The following is a 25,345-nucleotide window of genomic DNA, read 5'->3' as shown; positions in this document are numbered from 1 at the left end:
TCTTGTCAGGTCAACCCAACTTAAAAGACACTGAGGAATCTGAGTATCTTTTCTAGATTCTCTAGTAAAAAGGAAACATTCATGGCAAATGTTTGCAGGATTGGGGGCAAGAGCCTTTTACTTTTCCCAACCACTTCTTCATCCCTGCAAGCCACGCCCCAAAAGCAACAGTTACTTATGTCGCAAGTGACACCTGCCCCAACTCTGGAAAAACAGCCTATTTTCCGACACTATTTAGTAGCGCTGACGGTTGGTGAGACCCTCCCTCTCTTCCCTAGGAGGCTCACCCTCCCCAAACCGCTCTCTCCAGCTTTCCTCCAGCTCTACATCAGGGCTGCACCCACACTCAGGCTCAGGGGCCGGCTGGTCCCTGTTCAGCTCACCTTCATTCACGTCGTCACTCTCCCGATCTATCTGGGCTTGTAAGACGTATCTTTTAATGAGCCTCTTCATAATTTTCTAGACAGACAAAGGAGAAACCCAGCTCAGTTTTATGTTTATGACAAATCTTTCATTTGGAATAACTGTCTGGGTCTTTCCCCTGTAAGGACCTTAGAAGTAATGCTAACAAAGACTAAGAGGATTTATCTGGCATGGAATGCACACTATCGGCAAATTATTACAGCAATTTTTACATTACCAGAGCTAATGACTCACAAGTTAATTCTTGAGAAAAGAATAGGTTTAGAAAAAAACATCTACCCCTTGATGTTTACTGCTTATATTTTACTTGCAAAGTAGTAGAGCAAAACAATGCCTTTCATTTGAGGAGGTTGATGGTATGTATAGTACTGGATGTGGAAATGGCAAATTAAGCAAACATACACTCATTTATGTTTTGACCTCCCTTACCAAGAAAGGTAGTTTTGATTTTATACTTGCTAATAATTCAGAAATGTCTAGTTTCTTTTTTTTTTAGTGCATTACTTCTATTTTTTAAAATTTACATCCAGGTTAGTTAGCATATAGTGCAATAATGATTTCAGGAGTAGAATGCAGTGATTCACTCCCTACATATAACACCCAGTGTTCATCGCAACAAGTGTCTTCCTTAATTCCCTTTGCCCATTTAGCCCTTCCCCCACCCACAATCCCTCCAGTAACCCTCAGTTTGTTCTCTATATTTAAGAGTCTCTTATGTTTTTCCCCCTCCCCGTTTTTATATTACTTTTGTTTCCCTTCCCTTATGTTCATCTGTTTGGTATCTTAAAGTCCTCATATGAGTGAAGTCATGATATTTGTCTTTCTCTAATTTTGCTTAGCGTAATACATTATAGTTCCATCCACATCGTTGCAAATGGCAAGATTTCATTATTTTTGATTGCTGAGTAATATTCCAGTGTGTGTGTGTGTGTGTGTGTGTGTGTGTGTGTATACACACACACTCCACATCTTCTTTATCCATTCATCTGTCAATGGACATTTGGGCTCTTTCCATAGTTTGTCTCTTGTCCATAGCACTGCTATAAACATTAGAGTGTATGAACCCCTTCAAAACAGCATACCTATATCATTTGGATAAATACCTAGTAGCGCAATTGCTGGGTCTTAGGGTAGTTCTATTTTTTAATTTTTTGAGGAATCTCCGTAATGTCTTCCAGAGTGGCTGTACCAGTTTGCATTCCCACCAGGAGTGCAAAAGGGTTTCTCTTCCTCCACATCCTCGCCAACATCCATTGTTGCCTGAGTTGTTAATTTTAACCATTCTAACAGGTGTGAGGTGGTATCTCATTGTGGTTTTGATTTGTTTCCCCTGATGATGAGTGATGTTGAACATTTTTTCATGTGTCTGTTTACCATCTGGATGTCTTCTTTAGAAAAGTGCCTATTCATGTCTTTTGCACATTTCTTCATGGGACTATTTGGTTTTTGGGTGTTGAGTTTGATAAGTTCTTTATTGATTTTGGATACTAATCCTTTATCTGATATGTCATTTGCAAATATCTTCTATTCCATTGGTTGCCTTTTAGTTTTGCTGATTGTTTCCTTTGCTGTGCAGAAGCTTTTTGTTTTGATGAGGTCCCAGTAGTTCATTTTTGCTTTTGTTTCCCTTGCATCCAGAGATATGTTGAGTAAGAAGTTGCTGTGGCCAAGGTCAAAGAGGTTTTTTCCTGATTTCTCCTCTAGGATTTTGACGGCTTCCTGTTTAGGTCTTTCATCCATTTTGAGTTTATTTTTGTGTATGGTGTAAGAAAGTGGTCCAGGTTCATTCTTCTGTATGTCAGTGTCCAGTTTTCCCAGCACCATTTTTGAAGAGACTGTCTTTATTCCATTGGATATTCTTTCCTGCTCCATCAAAGATTAGTTGGCTATATGTTTGCAGGTCCATTTCTGGGTTCTCTACTCTGCTCCACTGATCTATGTGTCCGTTTTTGTGCCAGTACCATACTGTCTTTATGATTACAGATTTGTAATACATTTTGAAGTCTGGAATTGTGATGCCTCCAGCTTTGGTTTTCTTTCTCAGAACTGCTTTAGCTATTCAGGGTCTTTTCTGGTTCCATACAAATTTTGTTTTGTTTTGTTTTGTTTTGCTTCATCTTTTCTCCCCTTAGAAAGTCCCCCTTAAAATTTCTTGCAGGACTGGTTTAGTGGTCATGAACTTCTTTAGTTTTTGTTTGTCTGGGAAACTCTTTATCTCTCCTATTTCAAATGACAGCCTTGCTGGATAAACAATTCTTGACTGTATATTTTTCCAATTCAGCATGTTGAATATATCCTGCCACTCCTTTCTAGCCTGCCAAGTTTCTGTGGATAGGTCTGCTGTGAACCTGATCTGTCTGCCCTTGTAGGTTAAGTATTTTTTTTCCTTGCTGCTTTCGTAATTCTTTCCTTGTCTGTGTATTTTGTGAATTTGACTATGATATGCCTTGTTGATGGTTTTTGTTCAGTCTAATGGGAGTTCTCTGCGCTTCTTGGATTTCAATGTCTTTGTCTTTCCCCAGGTTAGGAGCATTTTCCATTATGGTTTGCTCACATAAGCCTTCTACCCCTTTTTCTCTCTCTTCATCTTCTGGGATTCCTATGATTTGGATGTTATTCCTTTTTAATGAGTCACGGAGTTCTCAAATTCTTGTATCATTCTTTTGCCTTAGTTTCCCTCTTTTTTCTCTACTCATTATTTTCCATAATTTTGTCTTCTGTATTGCTGATTCACTGCTCTGCCTCATCCATCCATGCTGCCGTGGCATCCATTCAACATAGCATGTCAGTTATAGCAAATTTTTTTAATTTTTTTAACATTTATTTATTTTTGAGACAGAGAGAGATAGAGCATGAACGGGGTGGGTCAGAGAGAGAGGGAGACGCAGAATCTGAAACAGGCTCCAGGCTCTGAGCTGTCAGCACAGAGCCCGAGGTGGGACTCGAACCCACGAACTGCGAGATCGTGACCTGAGCTGAAGTCAGACGCTTAGCCGACTGAACCACCCAGGCGCCCCAGTTATAGCATTTTTAATTTCATCCTGACTAGATTTTACTTCTTTCATCTCTGCAGAAAGGGATTCATGCTTTTTTCAAACCCAGCTAGTTCTTATTATCATGATTCTAAATACTAGTTCAGACATCTTGCTTATATCTGTGTTGATTAAGTCCCTGGCTGTCATTTCTTCCTGTTCTTTCTTTTGGGGTGAATTCCTTCATTTTGTCATTTTGGAAGAAGAAAAAGAATTAGTAAAATAAAAAATAAAATTATAAAGTTAAAAACAACACAAAAAAATAAAGGGAGCTAGATCCTAGATATGTTTTGATTTGGTTTTGAAAGAAACTTGATAGAATAGAGAAAAAAGGGAAAGAAAAAAGGTAAGAAAAAATTTTTAAATGTTTAAAAATTATACAATAAAATAAAATGAAATGAAGTAAAATAGAATTTAAAATTTTACAAAAAAGAAAAAGTGTAGTAAAAATATTTTAAAAGTTTTAAACTGAAAAAAAAATTTTTTTTTCTCTTTCTGTATCCAAGAATAAGAAAAGAAAAAAACAAACAAAAAAAAATAGATGGACCAGAGAACAGAATGAAATCCAAAATAAATTACATCCAGTTTCCCCTAAAAATCTATGATGCACTTTATAGTCTGTGTAGTAAGCAGGTGGAGAGACTTGTGGTGGTCCTCTAGGGCATGTTCTTGGAGGGCGCAATTGGGTAGAGCTTGGTGTAACAGCTCCGTTCTCCACTAGGTGGTGTTGCTTAGCTTAATGGGGTGTATAGGTGTGGCGTGCATGTGTGTTTATGCGCAGGTGCGGGAGAGGTGAAAATGGCATCACCCAGCTTCACAGTCTCTAGCACCAGAATTCTATGCTCTCGCTCAGTGGCAATCAAGAACCCCTCCTTTGTCTCTGGCTTCTGTCTGCTCCCTGCTTCTACACTGTCTGTGTCCAAGCTGTCAGCCTGCCAGGCAGCACCTGTCTCCCAAATTTTATCTCAGATGGGGCTGTGTTTCCAAACCCCTCACTTCTGAGAGCCCTACAGCTTAGACCCCCTCCAGTATTCTGAGGGAGGGTCTCACCAGGCAATGGCCAGGTGCTAGCTGGCCCCAGGTAACATTAGTGTGGCTGCGCTCTTGCAGAGGTTCAGAGAATGTGGCTGGGTACCTGCTTGCCCCAGGAAAAGTTCATGTGCTCACACGGCAGCAGAGGCTCAGAGATTATGGCAAAACACAACACACAGCTAGCACCAGGTTTAACCATGCCCTGGCATCTTTGTTCCAATACCAGAAAACATGGCTGTTCTCTGGGGTCCATTGGGACCTTTTCCTCTGGGGAGGTTGTATGGCCTCCACCAAATGCCCTCCTAGCAGAGGAACGGCTTCTCCCCTGTGGCCCATGGACCCCTTAGACCTCACTGTCTGCTCCTAGGGATTCAGAGCTCTGTCAGAACTCCCTAATAGAGCTCTGCCAGGTATTGAGCTGAGAAGTTTCCAACTCCGTGTGCCCCTGTTTATAGAGTCCTAATGGTACTGAAACCTTCTTCTTTCTCCTTTCTCCCTTTTTTGTTCAATCCATTGTGGGTGTTTTCACTCTTTCTCTTTCTCTCCATCTACTTTCAGGGGGAGTGCTTTTCCTGTACTCTACCGCCTGTCTCTGTCCCCTCTCTGCAAACAAAAACAGCTCCCTACCCTTCACAGCTTCTCTCTCCCCCAGTTCACCTCTCTGTGCCATGTACGTGCTGAGTTCTGTGGTTCAAGTTAAGCACATTGTTTTGTTAATCCTAACGTCAATTTTCCAGGTGTGAAAAATGGGTTGTGCTGATCTAGCTGCATTTCAGGGATGAGAGAAGCCGAGAACTTCCAGGCTGCTCCACCATCTTGCCCCTCCCAGTGCACTGGAATGTCTAGTTTCAATGCAACAAAGTTTTCCCCATCTGGGCTTCGACCATGAGAATGCTGGAAATGCAGGAGGTTCAGTACCATGTGCAGGAAGTCCTGGGTGGATATATAGTTAAACCAAATCTAACTCTCTAAACCCCAAATTAAATGGTAGACAGTAAAATTCCACTTTTAAGAACTTATTCTAAGGATGTAATTGGGTGCATGGACAATGTTCCTAGTAGTACTACTTATAATAGTAGAAAAAAACCGTTAAAGTTCCATCAATAGGAAATTATTTTAATTATCATATATTTGTACAAAGAGTACTATACATCCATTAAAATTAATATAAATATATGTTTTGTGAAGTGAAAACCTGTTAGCCATTATTTAAGTACTATTAACTCCTTCATATATTATATATACAGTTATATAATATTGAAGTACATGTAAAATTATACATATACACATAATCACCTGGCAGAATATCACCAAATAAGTAGTCTTTAAATCTCAGTAGTGGGTTTTGAGGTACACTTTATTTTCTCCTGTATGTTTTTTTGTGAGGATAGACTTTTTACAATGAACATATAGGCCTTTTACAATGAACATGTAGTCTCTAAGCTCTGGGATGCCAAGACTTCATCTATTTTATTTACTTATGTATCTCCAGTCCTTAGAAAGTATAGGCACAAATTTGTTGAATTCATGCATTATTTTGATATTGAGAAAAACAACATAATGGTTCATTTTCACTTAAAGAATCACATAGTTTGGGATTTTAAATATTACAAATAATTAGTCTTAGTTTTCTAAAAAAAAAAAATCATGCTTACCTGATACTTTCCTGGAGGATTATTGAAACTATTTAACTGGAAATCTTCTGAGCTCCTTATACTTGATTGTTTACTATGCCCAAGCTGTAATTTGAAAAGAATCAAAAATTCTTATTTTTCTTCTAAATAATGTAACGGTATTTATTAGTTATATATAGGAATTTATAAGTTACATATGTAAATTTTTCATTTAATTTGCTTTATAGTCTACCTTCCAAGACAAACCAGAGGCACCTGAGGGGTGCTGGATCTCTCAATGGTTATTTAAGGTTGTCTGAGGACTTTCATAGACTTCGTGGCTATCAGTCATGTAGTCATGACAGTCATGCTTTAACATTCTCACAGGCACATCTCTGATAGAGGAGGAGGCAAACAAGTTGGGGAAGTGATGGTGGTGATCTAAGAAGTCCTTTGTTAAGGGAGCAACAGGCCAGCATCCATGAGCACAATACCCACACTTGTAGGTGGGTGCCTGAAGTAACACAAGGGTAAGACTTTGTTGTGAGATAGAGTTCAGGGGCCAATAAAAAACAAATTAATGCATTTGAATTTTAGGATCTACATAGTATCACATTTGGGCAGTACTTTTGAAACCATATATTTGCTTGAACAGGCAAATAAAAAAGATCTAAAACAATCTGCAATTAAGGTGGTAAAGTACTGTATACACATGCTAATAGGACACCTGGGTGGCTCAAGCTGTTAAGCGTACAAGTTCATCTCAGGTCATGATCTCACGGTCCATGAGTTCGAGCCCTGCATTGGTGCTGTGCTCAAAGTTCAGAGACCGGAGCCTGCTTCAGATTCTGTGTGTCTCTCTCTCTGCCCCTGCCCCACTCATGCTCTCTCTCTCTCAAAAATGAATAAATGTTAAAAACTTTTTCTAAAAAAAACATGCCAAGAAAATGATTAAAAAAACTCTTCATGGCATTGTCTAAAAGGAAAAACATGGTTTTAAAAATAAATAAGTAGGAGAACCTGAGCAAAACACATCAGCTTCACATTTGTGTTTTGTTTTTGTTGTTGTTTTTTTTGGTGTACAACTGTTTTCCAAGGGACAAGAAACTTTAAGACCATCTTCAAAGTCGGTGATGATTCATATTTCCCAATGGCATCTAAGTTGCTGTAAGTAAAGCTCATTGAGAATTAAAGTCCTTAACTTCAATGCTTTGATGCTTTAAATGGCCACATGCTGACCTAAAACAGCTATGCACACATTCATCCAGTAAACACTGGACATTGATGGAGTGCCCTCTATATGAAGATGCTGTGCTATGGATTCTGGGTATTCAGTGAAGAACATAACAATCATTATCTTGCCAAGTTATATGCACAGGAAGAATATACTAAGGCTGATAAGATCCATAAAAACACAATATGCAATTTTGAAAATATTAGCACCCCTTTTCATGTAGCTATTTCCCCTTGTCTTTCAACCTCTCTAACAGTGTCAGCAAAATATCCATATTCTTTCACTTTATATTAACTTTAAACATAATTAAGATAAAATTATACAATTGGTGCTTGTATAAAAGTGTGCTTGACAGAAATGTGAAGACTAAGGCTCTGCCACAACAGCTCTGGAGCAGCAGGTGAGATGCTGGAACTTTCTGCACTCTCTCCAACAATGAAGGGACTAGTCCAGTGGATACCTATTCTCCTTCAAGTCCTACTAATCTATGGATGTGGGAAACAAATGCAAACTTCAACATGTTTTTAACAATGTAATTTTTAATATTTATTCTTAAAAATAGGTATTCATTTATCTTTATGATGATATAATGCTTCCTGGCTTTCAAACCATGATTTATGCTTTAAGGGCACCATTAAATGTGACGACAAGATTCAAGCCCACTTTCATCCCCCATTTTTCATGATATAGCATGGAGGGTGAGGACAGGTTCATAATCAGAGGAGAGGATCCAGACAAAGGGATCTTTGTGCATCGTGCCTTTGATTTATTTACCACCTATTCATGAATTTACAACTTCATGATTGGAAGTTATTAATTTGATGTCTCCTTCTTTCGTTAGGGGCCACTAGTACATCCAAAAAGTGTTCATGGAAATAAGAAAGTGAAAAAAATATGTTTCTTTGGGATTTTTATTTTTTTTTGAAGATGAAGAAACCTTAACATTTGATATGTCAATCACCTCCAGTTAAGGCAGCTCAGGACACTACATGCCTATAGAGATCATCCTTTTGAGGGGGCGGGGGGGGGATTTAATAATATATCAACATCACCCAGGCCTTCGTTCATTCACTCATTTCTATTTTAAGGGCTTTGCACGTGCTGTTCCCAGTTCTTGAAATGCTCTTTTCCTGACTGCCTTATTTGCTCTGCCTCATCTTTTGGGTTTTAGCTTAAAACATAAGCTCTGCAGAGAGGTTTTCCTGCCCACCTTATGAAAAATAGATCTGGAGCCAGCTAGGTCATTTGACACTTATTTTATTCACTGGCTTGGTTCCATGTTTATCTACATCCTGCTGGGCTCTGTGGAAGGAGAGATTTTGTTTAGCTCACCTCACTGTCCCTGGAGCCAGAACTGCTGGCAGATGGCAAGTGCTCAGAAAGCACTGGTTGGTGAAATAAAGGAAGGAAAAAGTGCTTCTGGGTCACTGATGGGGTTCACTGGCTGCTAGACACCTTGCTATAGAAAACATGTTCAATCTAGGTTTGTGAACCAGTTGGCTGCAGCTCAACATAGATGGTAAAGGTACATCTAAACTGTAAAGAACTGAACTGAAGGCATGAGGCTGATGCTGTACCAACGAACACACCGGATGGCACAGAAGAGGTAACAGTGGCAGGTATGTCAGAAAATGGCATTCTGTTCATTTGAGAATGTGTGTGATTACAGATTGTCCAGACTGTAGATCTTGAAGCGTCAATGGCCACAGCTTCTGTGTATTCATAACATTTCAGTACAACACACAGCACTCCCACCACTTCATGCTCTCAATAGGTAGAGTCCAAAGATTCTTCATTCCAACAGTTACTGACACTTTGGGCTGGATAAGTCTTTATTGTGTGGGGCTTCCTGTGCATTGTAGAATGTTTAGCAGGATCCCTGCCCTCTACCTACTAGATGCCAATAACAGCTCCCCTGTCCGGTTGTGACAACCAAAATGTCTCCAGGTATTACAAATGTACCCTGAGGTGCCGGTAGTGGGGGCAGGGGACGGATCACCCCTGGTTGGGAACCACTGGTATAGTTGAATGGTATATGACTAAACAGTTATAAATTCACATGGATCACTTTTATGTGACTAGTTCTTCTCTAAATGTGAAATATAAACTTGGATACAAATATAACAAAAAATTCTAATCAGTTTCTAATACATAATAGTCATATAATAAATACTTGTTACAATCATATGAAAGAAAGGGAATGTAAGGATAAATTTACTCAATGGTGCAAAGAAGCACTATTACCACTTGGTGGCAGAAAATTCTAATGTAGAACTAAGTGTTCCCATGGCCAGCTATTCAAGCAGGCTAGAAAGTCAGGCGGATTCAACTGGCCAAATGAATAGTATTTAAACCTTAGGGATGTGGATATCTATAAATGGTAGTGATGTGTGAAATGCAACGGGAGTGGCAGCAGGAAGAGCTGGCTTTAAGCTTTGTTCCTGACTCATGTGGAAATACACTGATTCTGAATGAGCTACTGTCTATCTTTGTTTTTATACCACATCTCCTGCATTCTTTATGTTTTCTCTTGTTCATTTCCTAGTAATTATTTTGATATTAGCATTTAGAGTAAAGCCAGGAGCAGAGCAATGAGCTAAAATGTATAGATACCACGTTCAGTCCACAGGGATGCAGACATGAAATGCACCACGTGGGGGCAGTGCTTATAAGCTCTTGCTTTGGAATCAAGTAGATCTGAATTTGAATTCTGGTTGTTGTTTGAAATGAGACTGTGGGCAGGTTACTTCAGCTCTACTGTCCTCGGGTTTCTAATGCGTGAAATAGGGGAAATAATATTACCTACCTGCTAGAGGTGGTATAAGAATCAAACAGGAAGGCTGTGGGATACACCGCTTGACATACAGTACATGCTCTACAAGTGTCAGCAGCTATTACTGTTGTACAGAAGGATAAATATCTACTATGTGGATTTAGTCCTATTTCATGTGTCTTTTTATTTTTATTTTTAGTGTTTATTTTTCTTTGAGAGAGACAGAGACAGAGACAGAGAAGAGCATGGGCATGGGAGAGGCAGAGAGAGAGGGAGACCCAGAATCCAAAGCAGGCTCCAGGCTCCCAGCTGTCAGCACAGAGCCCAGCATGGGGCTCGAACTCACGCACTGAGAGATCATGACCCGAGTTGAAGTCGGAGGCTCAAGCGACTGAGCCACCCAGACACCCCTCATGTTTCATTTTAATCTAGTCTAGTCTACTCTGCTGAATATTACTGTTCACTGATGTGTCCATGACAAAGTCATTCAGGGAATGAAATATTCTGTGATTCCCATGATTCCCACACCCAGATGGGCCTTAGAATATCCTAAGGCCTAACTAAAGTACACACTTCCACACCCCAATGCCAGAAATTTTAATTCAATATGCCCGGAGAAAAGGATTGGGAATTTGCACAAAGTCAACATATATCAGTTATATGTGACTAATAACAAAAAAAATCTGCACGTGTCACTCAACCCAGTGCCAAACAGACAGAAAATGCTAAAACGACATCTATTGCATAGGACGCAAGAGCCTGTCTGCAACTGACAACTTGAAAGTGATCCCTCCTGGAGCTCGAAGAGAGCGGTTATTCGGGAAGTTATCAGCATCTTCAGGTTTATGCATCATACAGTGTGGCAGAGATGGGACTTGAGTTATGCTGGCCTCTCAGAATTTATCTGAAAAGCTAATGCTAGCAGCCACCAAATTCAGGGACCTTCAGAGCTAAAGGATATAAGCAAAGATAATAAATAGGTCTTCTCACTTTGTTTCAAAAAGTATTTTTATGTGGCTCATTCCACTGATTTCTATGGTGCACCCAGAGCACGTGTGGAGGTGATGTGGGTGGAACCTAACCACTTTTGTCCTCAGGGAGTCAGAAGATCTGAGTGAAATGGAAACTTAAGCGGTTTTGGAAGTAGACTTCATGAAAAAGAGAGCAAACGTTGCACAAATTGGTAAGAAAGAAGGAACCATGAGAGTTTTTCTTAGTCCCTATCAGGGCCAAGCACATTGCAGTGGAAACCCACTTCAGTAACAATAGGCAAACTTGACTGGAAATATAAACGTGTGCTGTAAAAGCACTCTCCCGGGAGTGTAGCTAATGTATCAAGCAAAAGCAAGCTGTGGGCGTCAGTTCTGTTCATCACAAGCTTACATGGCAAGGAAAAGTAAAGGAGATAGCTGCATCATGTCAGTCCTCTAGGAACCAAATGCCAAGACACAGAAGTAGGAGATGTGCTCAGAATCATGCCTGTGACAGGTAACAGGGAGTAGGAGCAGGGGGTAGAAAACGGTCTTGGACTGTGGGGCTTGGCTCACCATGAAAGAGGGAAAGGTAAAAAGACCAAAAAAGTCAGCCAGCCTGACTGGGAGCTCCAGCACAAACTCCTCCGAGGCAACCCTGCCCTGGTGAAGAAAATGACCGACAGGTAGAGAGGCTCTGCTGGATGTGTGTATGCCCACCCTCACCCCACACTGCTCAAGTGCAGTGAATCAGATCTCCGTTGGGTCCCTGACGCTCCTCTATCAGTTTAATTTTTCCTGCTTTACATCACTATCCCTGTATTTCATTACCCACAAGTACCCAAACATATATGCTTAATATCTGTCTTAAAGATATACACAGTTCTTTCTTCTGATTAACTGGACATAAGCTTATTTCCATCACTCAATAACAGATCTTTGAGGCATTATTAACACAATTAAAATCTTTAATGTACATATTACCTGTTTCTTGAAATTGCTTCTGAACATTTGTCCTTTTTTCTGAAAAGATAAGCCTGGGCACACATATGACTTCATGTTTTCAAATATGAGCTTACCTGTTTTTTGTCAAGTGATAATTTTGAAAGGTCTTCATGACTTCCCCAAATTCCAAATTTCTTTTCTTCGTTTCTCTTTTAAAAATAGATAGTAAGATGAGTACAATTGCTAATTCTTCATTTAGAATTACAAAAACAATTTCATTCTTTATTCCATATCTTAAAAGCCATCTGGTCTGATTCTGTAGCAAGTTTCAAGAAGAGAAACATGTTCTTATTGGGTGCTTCCCATTGGTGAGAACAATGAATTCTCTCAGGTTGCTGTTCCATTAGAACTGTAAACTCCATTAATTAATGTAAGTAAAGGAGTATTAAGTAAAGGGAGGGACATTCCTGCCATCAACCCACTGAGTTCTAGAAGTTAGACATCCAGAAGAGTGCTATAGATGGCCTGTTTCTCCAAAATTTCACACAGTATAGTAATAACTACATTTAAAGCAGGTTTTATAATTCTCAAGGTCCTGGGGCGCCCGGGTGGCTCAGTCGGTCAAGCGTCCTACTTTGGCTCAGGTCATGATCTCACAGCTCGTGAGTTCAAGCCCTGCATCAGGCTCTGTGCCGACAGCTCAGAGCCTGGAGCCTGCTTCAGATTCTGTGCCTCCCTCTCTCTCTGCCCAAACCCACTAGCATTCTGTCTCTGTCTCTCTCAAAAATAAATAAACATTAAAAAAATTATAATTCTCAAGGTCCTTTTACATACTCATTTGATCTTTATGATGTAGATATAATTTTTATTCCCATAGTACAGCTGAAGAAACTAAAGCTCGGAGAGTTTATTATTTATTTGAGAACCCAAAATGGTGAGTGGCAAGCAGAGCAGGAATTAGAATATTTCTCTTTTCTCTCAGTGATAGAATCTTAGAATGGCTAGAAACTTTCACAATCATTTGGCTCAACTGCCCACTCACTGTTGGAATATCTTCTATAAATTCCTAATATTGGTCATTCAGCATTTATTGATTACATGCAATGATGGGGAACTTACTACTTTGCAAGACAGCCCACTCTGTTAGACAGATATTTTCTTTGATTTTTTTAATGTTTACTTCTTTTTGAGAGAGAGACAGAGTGTGAATAGGTGAGGGGCAGAGAGAGAGAGATACAGAATATGAAGCAGGCTCCAGGCTCCAAGCTGTCAGCACAGAGCCCAATGTGGGGCTCAAACTCACGAACCTCAAGATCATGATCTGAGCTGAAGTTGGACCCTCAGCAGACTGAGCCACCCAGGCGCCCCTGGACAGATGTTGTTGTGACAAGTTTGTTTTTAAATAGAACTACAGCTGAACTATTTGCAACTTTTGCCCATGGCATCTCTCCCTGTGTTTGAAGGGACAAAAAACAAGTATACCCCCTAGTCAAAACTGAGAGTTCTAAAGATATTCGCCTTGTTCCCCTTCAATCCTCCTTTTTTGGATGTAATCCCCAAGTCCTTCAACTCCCCATCATATGACGCCTTATATGCACCTGTCCCCATGCTGGCCCTTCTCCTCTGAATGCATCCATCTCTCATGGCTTCTCCTGGATGTGGTTCTGCACCAGCAGAGTTCCTGCACAGGGTAACTGCCCCTCCTCCATACACAGTGGCACACAACTTTCCACACTTCTGAACATACTGCTAACCCTCATCTAAACACTGCACCTCTTCTATGTTTCTTGAGATTGCTTCCTGCATAACTGTTTCCAGTTAATACCCCTAGATCTTTCTTTCTTGAACTACTTAATGCCAAACCTAGACTCACATATTACATGTGAGTAATTGATTTCTAAGTTTTCAGTGAAGAAGGTAGAGTCTGTCAAATTCCCCCAAGCTACTGATGCTTTACCAGGCTGTGTGAACTGAACATGAGGTGGGGCTTGTGGCCACAACAGCAAAAATGGGGCCAGAATAGCTCTCCTTTCAAGTATCCTCTACAGACAATGTAATACATTATTATAGTTACATTTCATGAATTTTTCCTGTATTCTTTTAAGTAGGAAATGTCCAAAGTGTTCCTCTCAAGTAGATACAAGCCAAAGGACTGTGCTCATTTGGCAATGATCGGACGTGTCATCATGGATCACTTCTTTTAAATGATCCTAGCATTTAAAAACGTAATTTTAAATTATCAAGTCAAATTACCTTGTTCATCTCTGCATCCTCCTGGAAGCCTTTTTTATGGGCCTGGAACATCTCAGAAATCCATTTTTTAAGCCTCAGTAAGAGATAAAACAGGGACTTTGGACTCGGCACCAGGTTGAAGGGAACAGGTAATGTTCTCCCCTCTTCAAAGTAGGAAAACCAAAGCTTGGCCCTTGCAAATTTCCACTCGACATCAGCATCGTCCTGTGCAAACACACACGTCAGTTCAGCAGAGAGATGTGAAAACTGAATTACTGCGATGCGACCCACACTGTGTACCTAGGCAGGAGCAATGGTGCCTACAAACACTCTCAGGCCCCAAACACCACTCCAAGATTTTTTTAATGTTAAGGTTCTACTCACACTCTCTCCAAAATCTGTCTGAAATTTTATCAGGCTTAGAGAACTACAGATCTCAGAATGTGCTTATGTTTATAAACACCCTGAAAGGTATAAATGGATTTTTCTACATTCTGAAAAGAACACATGAAAAATTATTCATTCTTTTGTTCGACACAAGATCATAAGTTCGATTACTTTGGGACACATTCCAAAATTTCTGGAATAAAAATTTGTATTATCACTCCAGATTCGAGAAATGGTCACTTTTGAAAATCACTACAAAAAATACGACACTAGTGGTATTTGTAAGTAACAATTTTTAAAAATAAAATGTAAATTCAAGCTGATATAGTATTTCTAAGGTTTTTTTAAAAAACAATAATGAATCTGACATTTCTCCTCCTTATGACCTACTACCCACCACACACATTGATGTTGCATTTGGAAGCAAAGAGTTAAAATTTTCTAGATTACTGGACAAACAACTATGTGAAACAGGCAAAGAACAAAAGGAAACACAGCCTATATTTTCACCACCAATGAGGAGTTGATGCCTGGCATAAGTTAAAAAACATGTAGTCACAGACTATACACATGTACAGAAATCATACCTCAATTTCCTGGAATGAACTGTTGATCATTGCAATTAACATATTTAACAAAACAATGACCATTGTGACATTATAGACTCCATAAAGAACATAACCGATATTTTCAATGAATTTGTGATTATAGTTGATGACCACCGACTTCACTTCAGAAAGTCCAAATATAGCCCAGAACAGTGTCTTAAAACTCTCCTCAACTCTGGGGAAAAATAAAGAGAGAAAGGAAATAATACAGTGTATAAATGACAATAATACCATAATAAAAGTGTGCTGATTGTGTGTTTGCAAATTAATAAATATTCATGAGAAAATCCTTTACTTCTATGAACCTCGGTTTTCCTTTCTGTAAAATGAATACAATAGGTTTTATTTCCCAGAAGGTTGCAGGGCTGAAGTCATACTGTGCATACGAACCAGTCAGCTCAGTATCTGGCACATAATAGGCACTCAATAAATGTTATTAACATAACTTCATAACCACAGGTACTAACATAAGTAATCCATAGTTTGGGTAATGGAGTGTTAAATGTATTACTTAATAAAAATAATACAATGTTAGAGTCTTATTAGGTTTCCTGCTCATCTATACTTCTACTCATATCCAATAATTAGATAATAACAGTGTGTGCCTTAAGAAAAATGTGACAATATAAACATAGACGCTGTAACCAAAATCACTGACAAGTCTTAGGTAGGAATTTCAATGCTTTACACATAATTACTGACCAATGCTAAGCCCAGCTTCACCCAGCTGGTTTCATTTCTCTGATAAACTGCACTTTATGAGAATAGGGCTAACAACAGGTTATGCTTCAGTTGATGCTTCATATTGGAACATGGACCACCTAATATCTGAGTAATCTATTCTAAGCATATTTTATAAAAAACCACTGTGGCTGTGGAGAACCTCAGTCAAAACTTGGGTTGATAACCAGGATCTTCTCAATGAGAAGATCTGACAAAATGAATTAGGAGAGAAGATGTTCTCCCTGTGCACCACCCCCCCAAGACCCTCTAATGAGAAGGCTGTACAAGTAGGAACACACATTCTAGAGTCATGGACAAGAGGTTACATACAGCCTGGTTTGTCCATACACTAGCATCTCTGTGAAATTCAGCAAATTATTTAACTTTTCTGAGCTTTGTTTCTTCTTTTTGTGAAATAGAGATAATGAAATGTTGTGAGTGAGGTATTTTCCCAGAAGAAATGGGACTAAAAATGTTAACTAGTATTGCTTAATGATAGGAAGGTGCCTATATTTTCAAGTTCTTCCAATTAATTTAAAAATCCTCTCTCATTGCTAAAGAGAAACTGGAGATGGAAGTCTTCACTGAAACATTGTCTATCCCATAGACACATATGAACGCACTTAAGCTATCCTATAATTAATCTGCAATCTCCATCATCAAAACATCCAAGATGACATACGTTGTGAAAGCTTCATTTTGTTTTGCACCAATGTAGTAGGAGTAGAGGTTGAACATTCCAATCATAAAGGCCACAAACACCATGATGAATATGACCATGAACTTGAAGATGTCCTTTACTGTTCTTCCAAGTGATATCTGCAGAGGTCCAAAGCTTTCATTGGCTGGTAAAATATAAGCTATTCTTGAGAAACTTAGAACTACAGCAATTGCATAAAGACCTTCAGATATAATTTGAGGATCAGAGGGGTCCCACTTTATCCTGGCTAGGAAAGAGAAAACACAAGAGTTATCATGAGTTTCTTTAAGTTGTTTACTCAGGCAACTTCTTTTCTGTTACTAAAGAAATATAATTACATTAGCCATCAAGTCTCTAAAGGAAATCTGTTATCTTACAGGGCTTCTATAAGGGTCAGGTATATGGGAGCCTCTGAATATATTGAGAAAATGAGCCCCTTGGTCCACTGGCAATTTTCCATAAGCATCCAGCAAAATGGTTAAGAGCTAAAACTAGGGACTCAGCATATGAAAAAATTCCAGTGTGTGTGTGTGTGTGTGTGTGTGTGTGTGCGTGCACACGTGTACCCACGTCCCTACCAGAAGAACAGGTACAATTATTTAACTTTTCTTACTTTCATTTTCCCATCTTTAAAAATGAGACAATACCACTCCACCTTCTCTCATCTACTTGCAAATTCATTAAGTCAATGTATAGTCAGTGTTCAGGAAGTGCTTGGTGCTCCATAATTGGTAGCATTTATTATTTAATCTTAAACTTATAATTACACTATAATGCAATTTGGGGCTTGCAAAGTGCAGTTATTTCAACTAGAAGTCATTTTTATTGATCACTCAAATAAGTATTTTTACCATAAAAATGTAGTAATTATTCATTTTTAAAAATTTTCTGGCATTATTATATTAGTTCATCAATAGTTCACCCAATATTAGTTCATTGGGTTAGTTCACCCAATAGCTCACCCAATAGTTCATTGGGTTCATCAAAACCCAATTAAGAAACCATTATGAGGAAAAATGCAAAACAATGTGTAAGAAAGAGGAAAAACATGATTTGCTGATTTGTATTTGCTTATTTGTTGGGAAGTAAAATTAGTAAAGGATACAAGAAACTAATAAAAGCAGTTTCCTTTTTTATAGTAAGTACAATGTATGGATAGCTTTGACTCTTTAGAATTCTGTATATGAAAAAGTATGAAACATTAAAGTAAATATTTTAAAAATAATAAAAAGATCTCTATGTGATCCAGCCAACAAACCCACGGAGATGTCAAATGAATGTTAACAGATTTCTTATCAGAGCATTATAGTAAGTACCGAAAAGGGGTCTATTCTCCACTCACTAGGTCTCTTCAAGGAAGGGTCTTCCCTCAGCAAACAAAGGCATCTCTTTCCTCGCCCTCCCCCACCCTGAGGTGGATCACCTCATCTGACTCCTATTTTGGGACAGCAGATAAGCGAGCACACTTGCTTCGGCGCCACCCTCCTCTGCTCCTCCACTAAGGGACCTCACACAACCATTGGCTGCCATTCCTGCCTTGGGGGGCACTGCCCTACCCATGTTGTCCAGAGACCAAAGGATGCACCTGCCTGATTCTGGAGGGAAATTTCACCGAGCCCCTTGGCTAGGAGACCCAGGACTATGTCATCTGCCTGCAACTTGATCGGTATTAGAGGCCACGCTCCAGCCTCTATCGCTTTGTTTTGTTTCTCATCTGCCTGGCAGGTTCGAAGCCTGGCAGGGAAACTGTGGTGTCGTGTATCAGGAGCCATCCAGAGACACCAGCAGCTCCCTTGCTGTCACACAGTTTATGTGTTTTGAATGGAAGTGGTACTCAAATGTGTACTGTTTTTACTAGACAAGAAGAACAAAAAATCTAAGACCTAAGACAGGCATTCCCAGTGGAGTTTGGTAGTTGTCAACTGATCGAGGAGAGAGAGTGGGAGGCATCCAGCCGGCAAGGAGATCAGGAAGGGAGAAGCCAAAAGCACCCGTCTTCACACAGATGCTTCTGAAGATGCCAGTAATTCTGTGAGAACTGAGCAGTAACCAAACTACTAGTCACTTCCTTTCATCAGAAAACTCTGCATATTTATTAACTTAAGTTGACTGTGCACTACAAACTCACCCAAATTGTAATACTTCACATTGTCTCCCAGTGTGACTTTGGTCAAGTCCTTCAAAGTATCATTTGCATCAATGATGTGTTGGGCTTTGGAAGCATGCCAAAATGCCATGAATCTCGCAATGAATGATGCAGCAAAGATCGCCAGCATACCAAAATCAAGCATATTCCACAACTCAAACAAGTATTCCTTGGGGCCTTCCGTCCAAATTTCTTTACATTCGGCCCATATCATGCCTGCATTGGAAAGGGGTTAAAATAGACCCAATTCAATTTCATTCCAGCCTTAGCTCTTCAACAAAACAAAGTAAGTTTGAAAGGTCTTGGCCTGACATTTGAAGCCCTTCAAAATCTGGCCTCTTCCCACCCATCCAACCCTAAATGCCACGTCCCCACAAAAGCCACAGTCCAGCAGTATCAGTGCATCACCTAAAAGCAATCTGACAAAGTTCAAGCGTGTCCAAACAATCTTTACCAAACAATAGGTATCCGTTGATCCTATACATAACAAGTGTATTTATGAGATGTTCACCGTGGACTCTTCATAATAACCAAAACATCCAAACACACCTGCTCACATAGGTAAAACCTAAGCGATCGTGGACTTCCACAGATGGAGTATTATGCAGCCATTTAATATGATATTTTAATTACTATGGAGTAGTGGCCACAAGGACAGACCTCACAGACCTCCAAATACAGGAATTTAATTGGCTAAGGGCCTCAGCAACCGCATTCTGGAACTATGGGCACTTTTCCCCCAAGGCCATGCTTCCCAAAGGCTGCTTCCAGCTGGTGACTGAAGGTACCCCTTCTTGGAAGACCCTGGGCTTCTCTGATACCTGACTTCGGCTCAAGTATTTCCTGCCAGCTTTGCTGACCTGTCCTCAGACTGAATAGACATCTGAGATGCTTGTATCAGACCTTCCCTCCCTGCCCTCTTACCTCAGGATCAGACTTGCCTCCCCCATCTGACAGCCCCTGAAACCTTCCTCACTCCCCTCCCCATTCCCTCTCAGTGAATGCCCTTTACCAAAACTGTTGGCATTTAACCCTGTCTCTGCCTGTGCTTCTTGGACGGCCTAAGACATGTTGGAAAATGTTTATGGCATAAACATTTAAACATGCTAGGTAAAGGAGTAAAAAGAGTCATATAGTCTACGACTTTATGTTTAAAACCAGCACCATATAGGACTGCACAGAGTCACAGGAGCATATTATTCATGGTCACCTCCTGCTGGTGGAGTAGTAAAAACACTACAGTCTCACAAGAAGTCAGCATGCTGCTTAGGAGCACAGGTTTGGGATCGGAGTGCCATGGCTTGGGACCCTGTTCGTCCACTCGTTGGCAGTGTGATCTTTGGCACATTATTTAAACTTTCTAAAGCTCAGTTTGTAAAATGGGGATGACAGTGGTTTGTATCTACCTCATAGGGTTGTTTTAACACTTAAATAATGCGTGTAAAATGCACAGGGCATGTGACACTTGGAAAAAGTAACAGCTAATATTTATTGAGCACTTACTATTTTAAATTTTCTATGACTGGCGCATACTTTATCTTTTTTTAATTTTTTTTTAATGTTTATTTATTTTTGAGATAGAGGCAGACAGAGTGCAAGTGGGGGAGGGGCAGAGAGAGAGGGAGACACAGAATCTGAAACAGGATCCAGGCTCTGAGCTGTCAGCACAGAGCCCGATGCGGGGCTGGAACCCACGAACCGCGAGATCATGACCTGAGCTGAAGTCGGACGCTTAACTGACTGAGCCACCCAGGCGCCCCTACTTTAGCTTAATTTAAAGGATGTTACTGTGTTAACAAGATGTTGCTTTACACCATTACCTTTAAGATATGCTTTCCAGCATTGTACCTACTTCTAGAGCCATCTGCAGAAATATAACCCAAACTCCAATGATCAATCAAGCCTACCTCTATTAAGAAGTCTGTCATAGTCCCCTGGCTGAAACTCATCTCCTCCCCTCCCCAGCAAGCACCTGCCCCACATCCTTACGCTCGTCATGACCCTCTATCACAGAGCCCACACACAGCTTACTGTGGGCTTTTCTCAAAACCGGCATTCTGCGCACACAGAGGAAGACAACTTCATTACACTTGAGTGCTTCCAAGGTACGAGGGATCTAGGACTGGATTCACACCTATGCCAGTGGGTCAGGTTAAAACAAGAAATCCTGCATGTGTCCTGGTACACACCCTCCAGACACACAGTGAGCAGAAGTGAGGGAAGCCTCCTCCAGGCTGTCCCTCTGCAGGCTGCAGGAATGTGGAGCGCCTGCAGCACAGGGGCCGAGGCACCTCTGAACGCCATCCAGCCTAGTCGTGTAGGGCCTTCCGTCCTGCTGGACTGCAGCTTTTGTGGGGACGTGGCATTTAGGGTTGGATGGGCGGGAAGGGGCCAGATTTTGAAGGGCTTCAAATGTCAGACCAAGACCTTTCAAACTTACTTTGTTCTGTTGAAGAGCTAAGGCTGGAAAGGAAGGCTCTCCCCCTCCTCTCCCACCTGCCCTCCACCTTTCCTCTCCAGACATAGAATTCTTGATGAAACCTCATCTTACCAAAGCTTAAAAAACAAAACACAGTGAATTAGTCTGCCTGAAGGAAGCTTCCGTCCTGTTCACTCCAAGGAGCCCTGGGGGCTGCCAGGCACAGCTGAGAACCCCCCAGCCTGGGCAGCTTCTCGGGGCAGGGGAGACTTCTACCTGGGTGTCGAGCCGGAGACAGGTGGCCAGACTGCTGAAGGCTGCCCATCCCACAGCTGGGTTTTCAGAAGAATCGCTTCAGTGTGGATCTGCCACAACAGCAGAGAATGAGCAAACTCCCTCTGCCTCTAAACTTCTCGAAACAAAACAGAACCACCTGTGTGCTCATTCTGTCTGTTCCCCAGGAAAGGCCGGTTTACCATGAAGCCTGAGCCCCATTTCATCTTCTTTTTCTTCATATGAGGCTCTCCAAATAAATAAGGGTCCTCTTACCCCCACCCTCCAGAGTGGTCCTTCCCAGTCTCCTCAAGAGCTGCTCCATGGCGGGGACACTCACTCCCGTGGCTGCTCTCCTGGACATGCTCCCGCGTGTGGCACTCGGATGTGGTCTGGACACAGACAGCTCACACAGTGCCCCCCGGGATCTTTGCACATCGGCATCACCAAGCATGTCTCCCCCACTGTGTTCCTGCTGCACCCCCCTCTCAGGGGTGTCAGCTCGCCAGTCAGCCTCATCAAGCTCTCCTGCAGCTCAGTTCCATAATTCAGCATTCCAAGTTTGTCTCCAGTAAAAACTGGATAAATTTGCCTTCTGCGAACAATAGAAGGCCTCAAGCCCACCAGCTGACCCAAATAGGCCATTTCTTACTAATATTTCCAGAAGGCGCAACAGCTTTCTTTCCAGAACAACTCCAAGAAGAAAACGATTATCCACGTCAGAAACCAACACACAAGTCTGACTAATGCTGTAATGCTGAAGCTGCCTGCTCTGGCTTTTCCTATAAACAGACCCTGTGAGCGAATCTGGGAATCTCAGGTAGAAAGGGTGCTGGGCCAGCAGTTCTAAGGAAAATGTACTCATAACATTAAAAGTTAATGTAACGTTCCTGGTTTAGATTTCTAAGTGAAAAAGGAAAAACTTCTAATGTTTATAATAAAATATTAGTATGAGGTGCATTATATTTGATAAAGGATAAAAATGAACATTCATTATATCTAATCCCCTTACACAAAATTGAATGTTTTCAAAGTTTCATCTTGAACTAGAATCTTATCTTGCTTGTTTTCAGTAGGAAATACCACTCCTATATAAAAGTAACAGACACTCTCAATGAAAAGTCTAATAATAACCATAACTACCTGAAATTTATTAAACATCTCCTATGTGCCAAGCACTGTGTTACATACTTTATACTCACACACACACAGACACTAGCACATAGGCGGTTAGTTTACTAAGATAAAGGCAATGTCCAAATGACTGTTCTTATTTTAAATCCAATGCTCTAAGTTGGAATGTAATTTATTTCTTGTAGTTCTGTGATATAAGGTAAATATCAATTACATTGGAAAAGAAGTAGTGAAAAATCACACTCTTCTTCTTTATCCAAGGCTTATATTACCCTCGGTGATGTAATTCACACGGTAAGCCCTCATCCCTATTTCTCCGGGGTGCTGTATTTTCTAGTATTTGGTGGGCATCTTCGCCTGAAAATCCCCAGGGCACTTCAAAGGCAACTACAACCCAGACTTAGTCATCAGCTTCTCATTCTCCAGGCACCAATTGTGATCGTCCCTCCGTTCTCTCCCTCTCAGAGAAGTGCAGCACCACGGAGTGGTCCAGGGTGGAGTCCACATCTCTCCCTCCATGGGCACAGTGCACCACCAACTCCCCGAGGCCTGAGTCCCCACCCTCACCCTGCTGTCAGGGAGCCTGTGGTGGGCTCTCAGCCTCCATACTCACCGTCCTCTGGCTAAGATGTGACAGAGCCATCACCAATGCTGAAAGCCACGCTCAGCCATCTTGCCTCACTGTCTGCCATCACCCATGCCCTCAAAGGCACCTGCCGAACTCCTTACATTTCAAGGGTGCCTGGTGCACCCTAAGGCCCTAGCTTCACATGCAATGTTTCCACACCTTGTAGCATCCGTACTCCCCCAAAACCTTCTGCCCAGCTAACACTACCTCATCTCCAAAGTCTTAGATGGAAGGTACCGTCCAGGGAGGGCTTCTCTGCCCTTTCCACAACCCACCCCATTCTAGACTTAGATGTCCAGTCTGTGTACATTCACAGTACCCTAATCGTGCCTCAATTACAGTATTTGTCTCAGTGGTTTTCATTATTGATTTACTTATTGACCTGACCCCCACACTTAACTCTCCTGGCTGCAAGGACTGGGTCACATTCAGCTCAGGATCCTCCTGACCTAACGAAGGCACCACTTGCCTATTTAATCTATTCATTCGTAAAATCCGATTGAAATACCTTTCTCGTTTGCATTATGTTTAAGGGCAAGCCATGTGTACAATTGATTCTGATGACAAATAGTGTATTAGTTAAGACTGCTTTCCCTCTGCCTCACCTGTCATTGGGAGATCTAAAGGAAATTACTCAATCCTCACCTGAACATTGTAAATAGATGCTGGTATCATGTTACAGATTACAAAACCGAGGTGCAGGGAGAGTGTGTGAGTTCAGGTATGCGAAGGGCTTTGAACAGTTCTTGGTACATAATAAATGTTCAATAAATGTGAATGACTATTAGCTTTGGCTCCCATTACATCTCAACATAAAATCATGCAGTCGTTGTGAAATCTGAAGTCCTAGCTCTCCCAAAACATGAATGGGAGTACTTCGTCCCTGGCAGGATTCAATTAATACTATCTTATTGTTTCCTCCTGGGTTTTTCTTGGAAACTTAAAAAGCACATGGCATGTGACAAAGCTGTGCCCCAATAATGAACCCGAGATAACTGTGTTTTAAAAACAGAAAATGATGCACTGTATCGTGCGGAATGTATTTGCATAGCTGATGTGTGAAGGAATCAGTGTCATTCAAAGTGCTAAGCTGTGAAAAAAAAAAAAAAAAGAACAAAACAAAGATGACACAATATCGGTCTTTACCTATTACCCAGGATATAATGAGCATCTCCATCCATGAGAAGCAGGACGTTTTCATCCTGAACAGCTGTTTTGCATTATCTGTGCTGGTTTCATTGGGAAGGAGTTTGGTGCCTTCAAATCTGTCAGCAGCATTCATCACTAGCAGCCCCAGAAAAATGGTGAAGGAAGCAGCGTGTGCCACAAACTTCATGAACGGTCCGCGCATAATCTTCCCCATCTGCCACAGTGCACAGCAAAAGAAAATCTTAACTTTGTTTTGTACACTTTGCAAAACACACACACGTGTGCACAAGAATGAATGTCTGGGTACTGCAATATTCTCCTAAGAAGGTTACGTATATTTATATAATTGATGAAAGAACAGCAACTTTTATGCTGTGCTAAAATTTTGGTCACATCCCTCATCCATATATGCTGCTATTCTGGATTTATGTTTAAATAAATTAACTTTTGTGTTAAATGATACTTAAGTTCTAAAAATATTATATAACTCTGACAAATAGTATTTTACAACAAAAGGCAGGGCATGGTATCATCATCATTCATAAAAAGCAAACTACTTGGGGCGCCTGGGTGGCTCAGTTGGTTAGACATCCGACTTCAGCTCAGGTCATGATCCCTCAGTTCACGGGTTCAAGGCCCGCGTCGGGCTCTGTGCCGACAGCTCGGAGCCTGGGGCCTGCTTGCGATTCTGTCTCCCTCTTTCTCTGCCCCTCCCCTGCTCATGCTCTGTGTCTCTCATTCTCAAAAATAAACAAACATCAAAAAAAATTTTTTAAGCCAACTACCTTACTAGGTACAAAGTGCTGAGGAGGCAGCAGTGAAACTACTGAACTGAATCTACTTTGCCTGGACCTTGGCCGACGTTGGCCTTGCTCGGTGCCCTTGTGTGTTTCACAGACACGCAAGCAATGCGGGTGTTGTGT

The 25,345-nt window shown here is 41.0% G+C and overlaps 1 protein-coding gene across 3 annotated transcripts in view; it reads right to left on the bottom strand.

Annotated features, from left to right (window-relative positions):
• TRPC6 (transient receptor potential cation channel subfamily C member 6) overlaps positions 1-25,345 on the bottom strand; it is a 130,444-nt gene that overhangs the window by 2,455 nt on the left and 102,644 nt on the right. For all 3 annotated transcript variants that reach the window (XM_078432650.2, XM_078432648.2, XM_078432651.2), the window contains 8 exons: positions 24,420-24,636; positions 18,802-19,035; positions 16,656-16,920; positions 15,230-15,425; positions 14,277-14,480; positions 12,158-12,232; positions 6,143-6,226; positions 384-459 (listed from right to left, as the gene is read on the bottom strand). In XM_078432650.2, coding sequence (XP_078288776.1) covers positions 384-459; positions 6,143-6,226; positions 12,158-12,232; positions 14,277-14,480; positions 15,230-15,425; positions 16,656-16,920; positions 18,802-19,035; positions 24,420-24,636 — 1,351 coding nt within the window. The remainder of the gene's footprint in view (positions 1-383; positions 460-6,142; positions 6,227-12,157; positions 12,233-14,276; positions 14,481-15,229; positions 15,426-16,655; positions 16,921-18,801; positions 19,036-24,419; positions 24,637-25,345) is intronic.

The sequence above is a fragment of the Panthera onca genome, chromosome D1 (genome assembly GCF_046562875.1).
Source record: "Panthera onca isolate mPanOnc1 chromosome D1, mPanOnc1 haplotype 2, whole genome shotgun sequence".
NCBI classification, from domain to species: domain Eukaryota; kingdom Metazoa; phylum Chordata; class Mammalia; order Carnivora; family Felidae; genus Panthera; species Panthera onca.
This window is presented reverse-complemented; position numbering and strand designations above follow the sequence as displayed.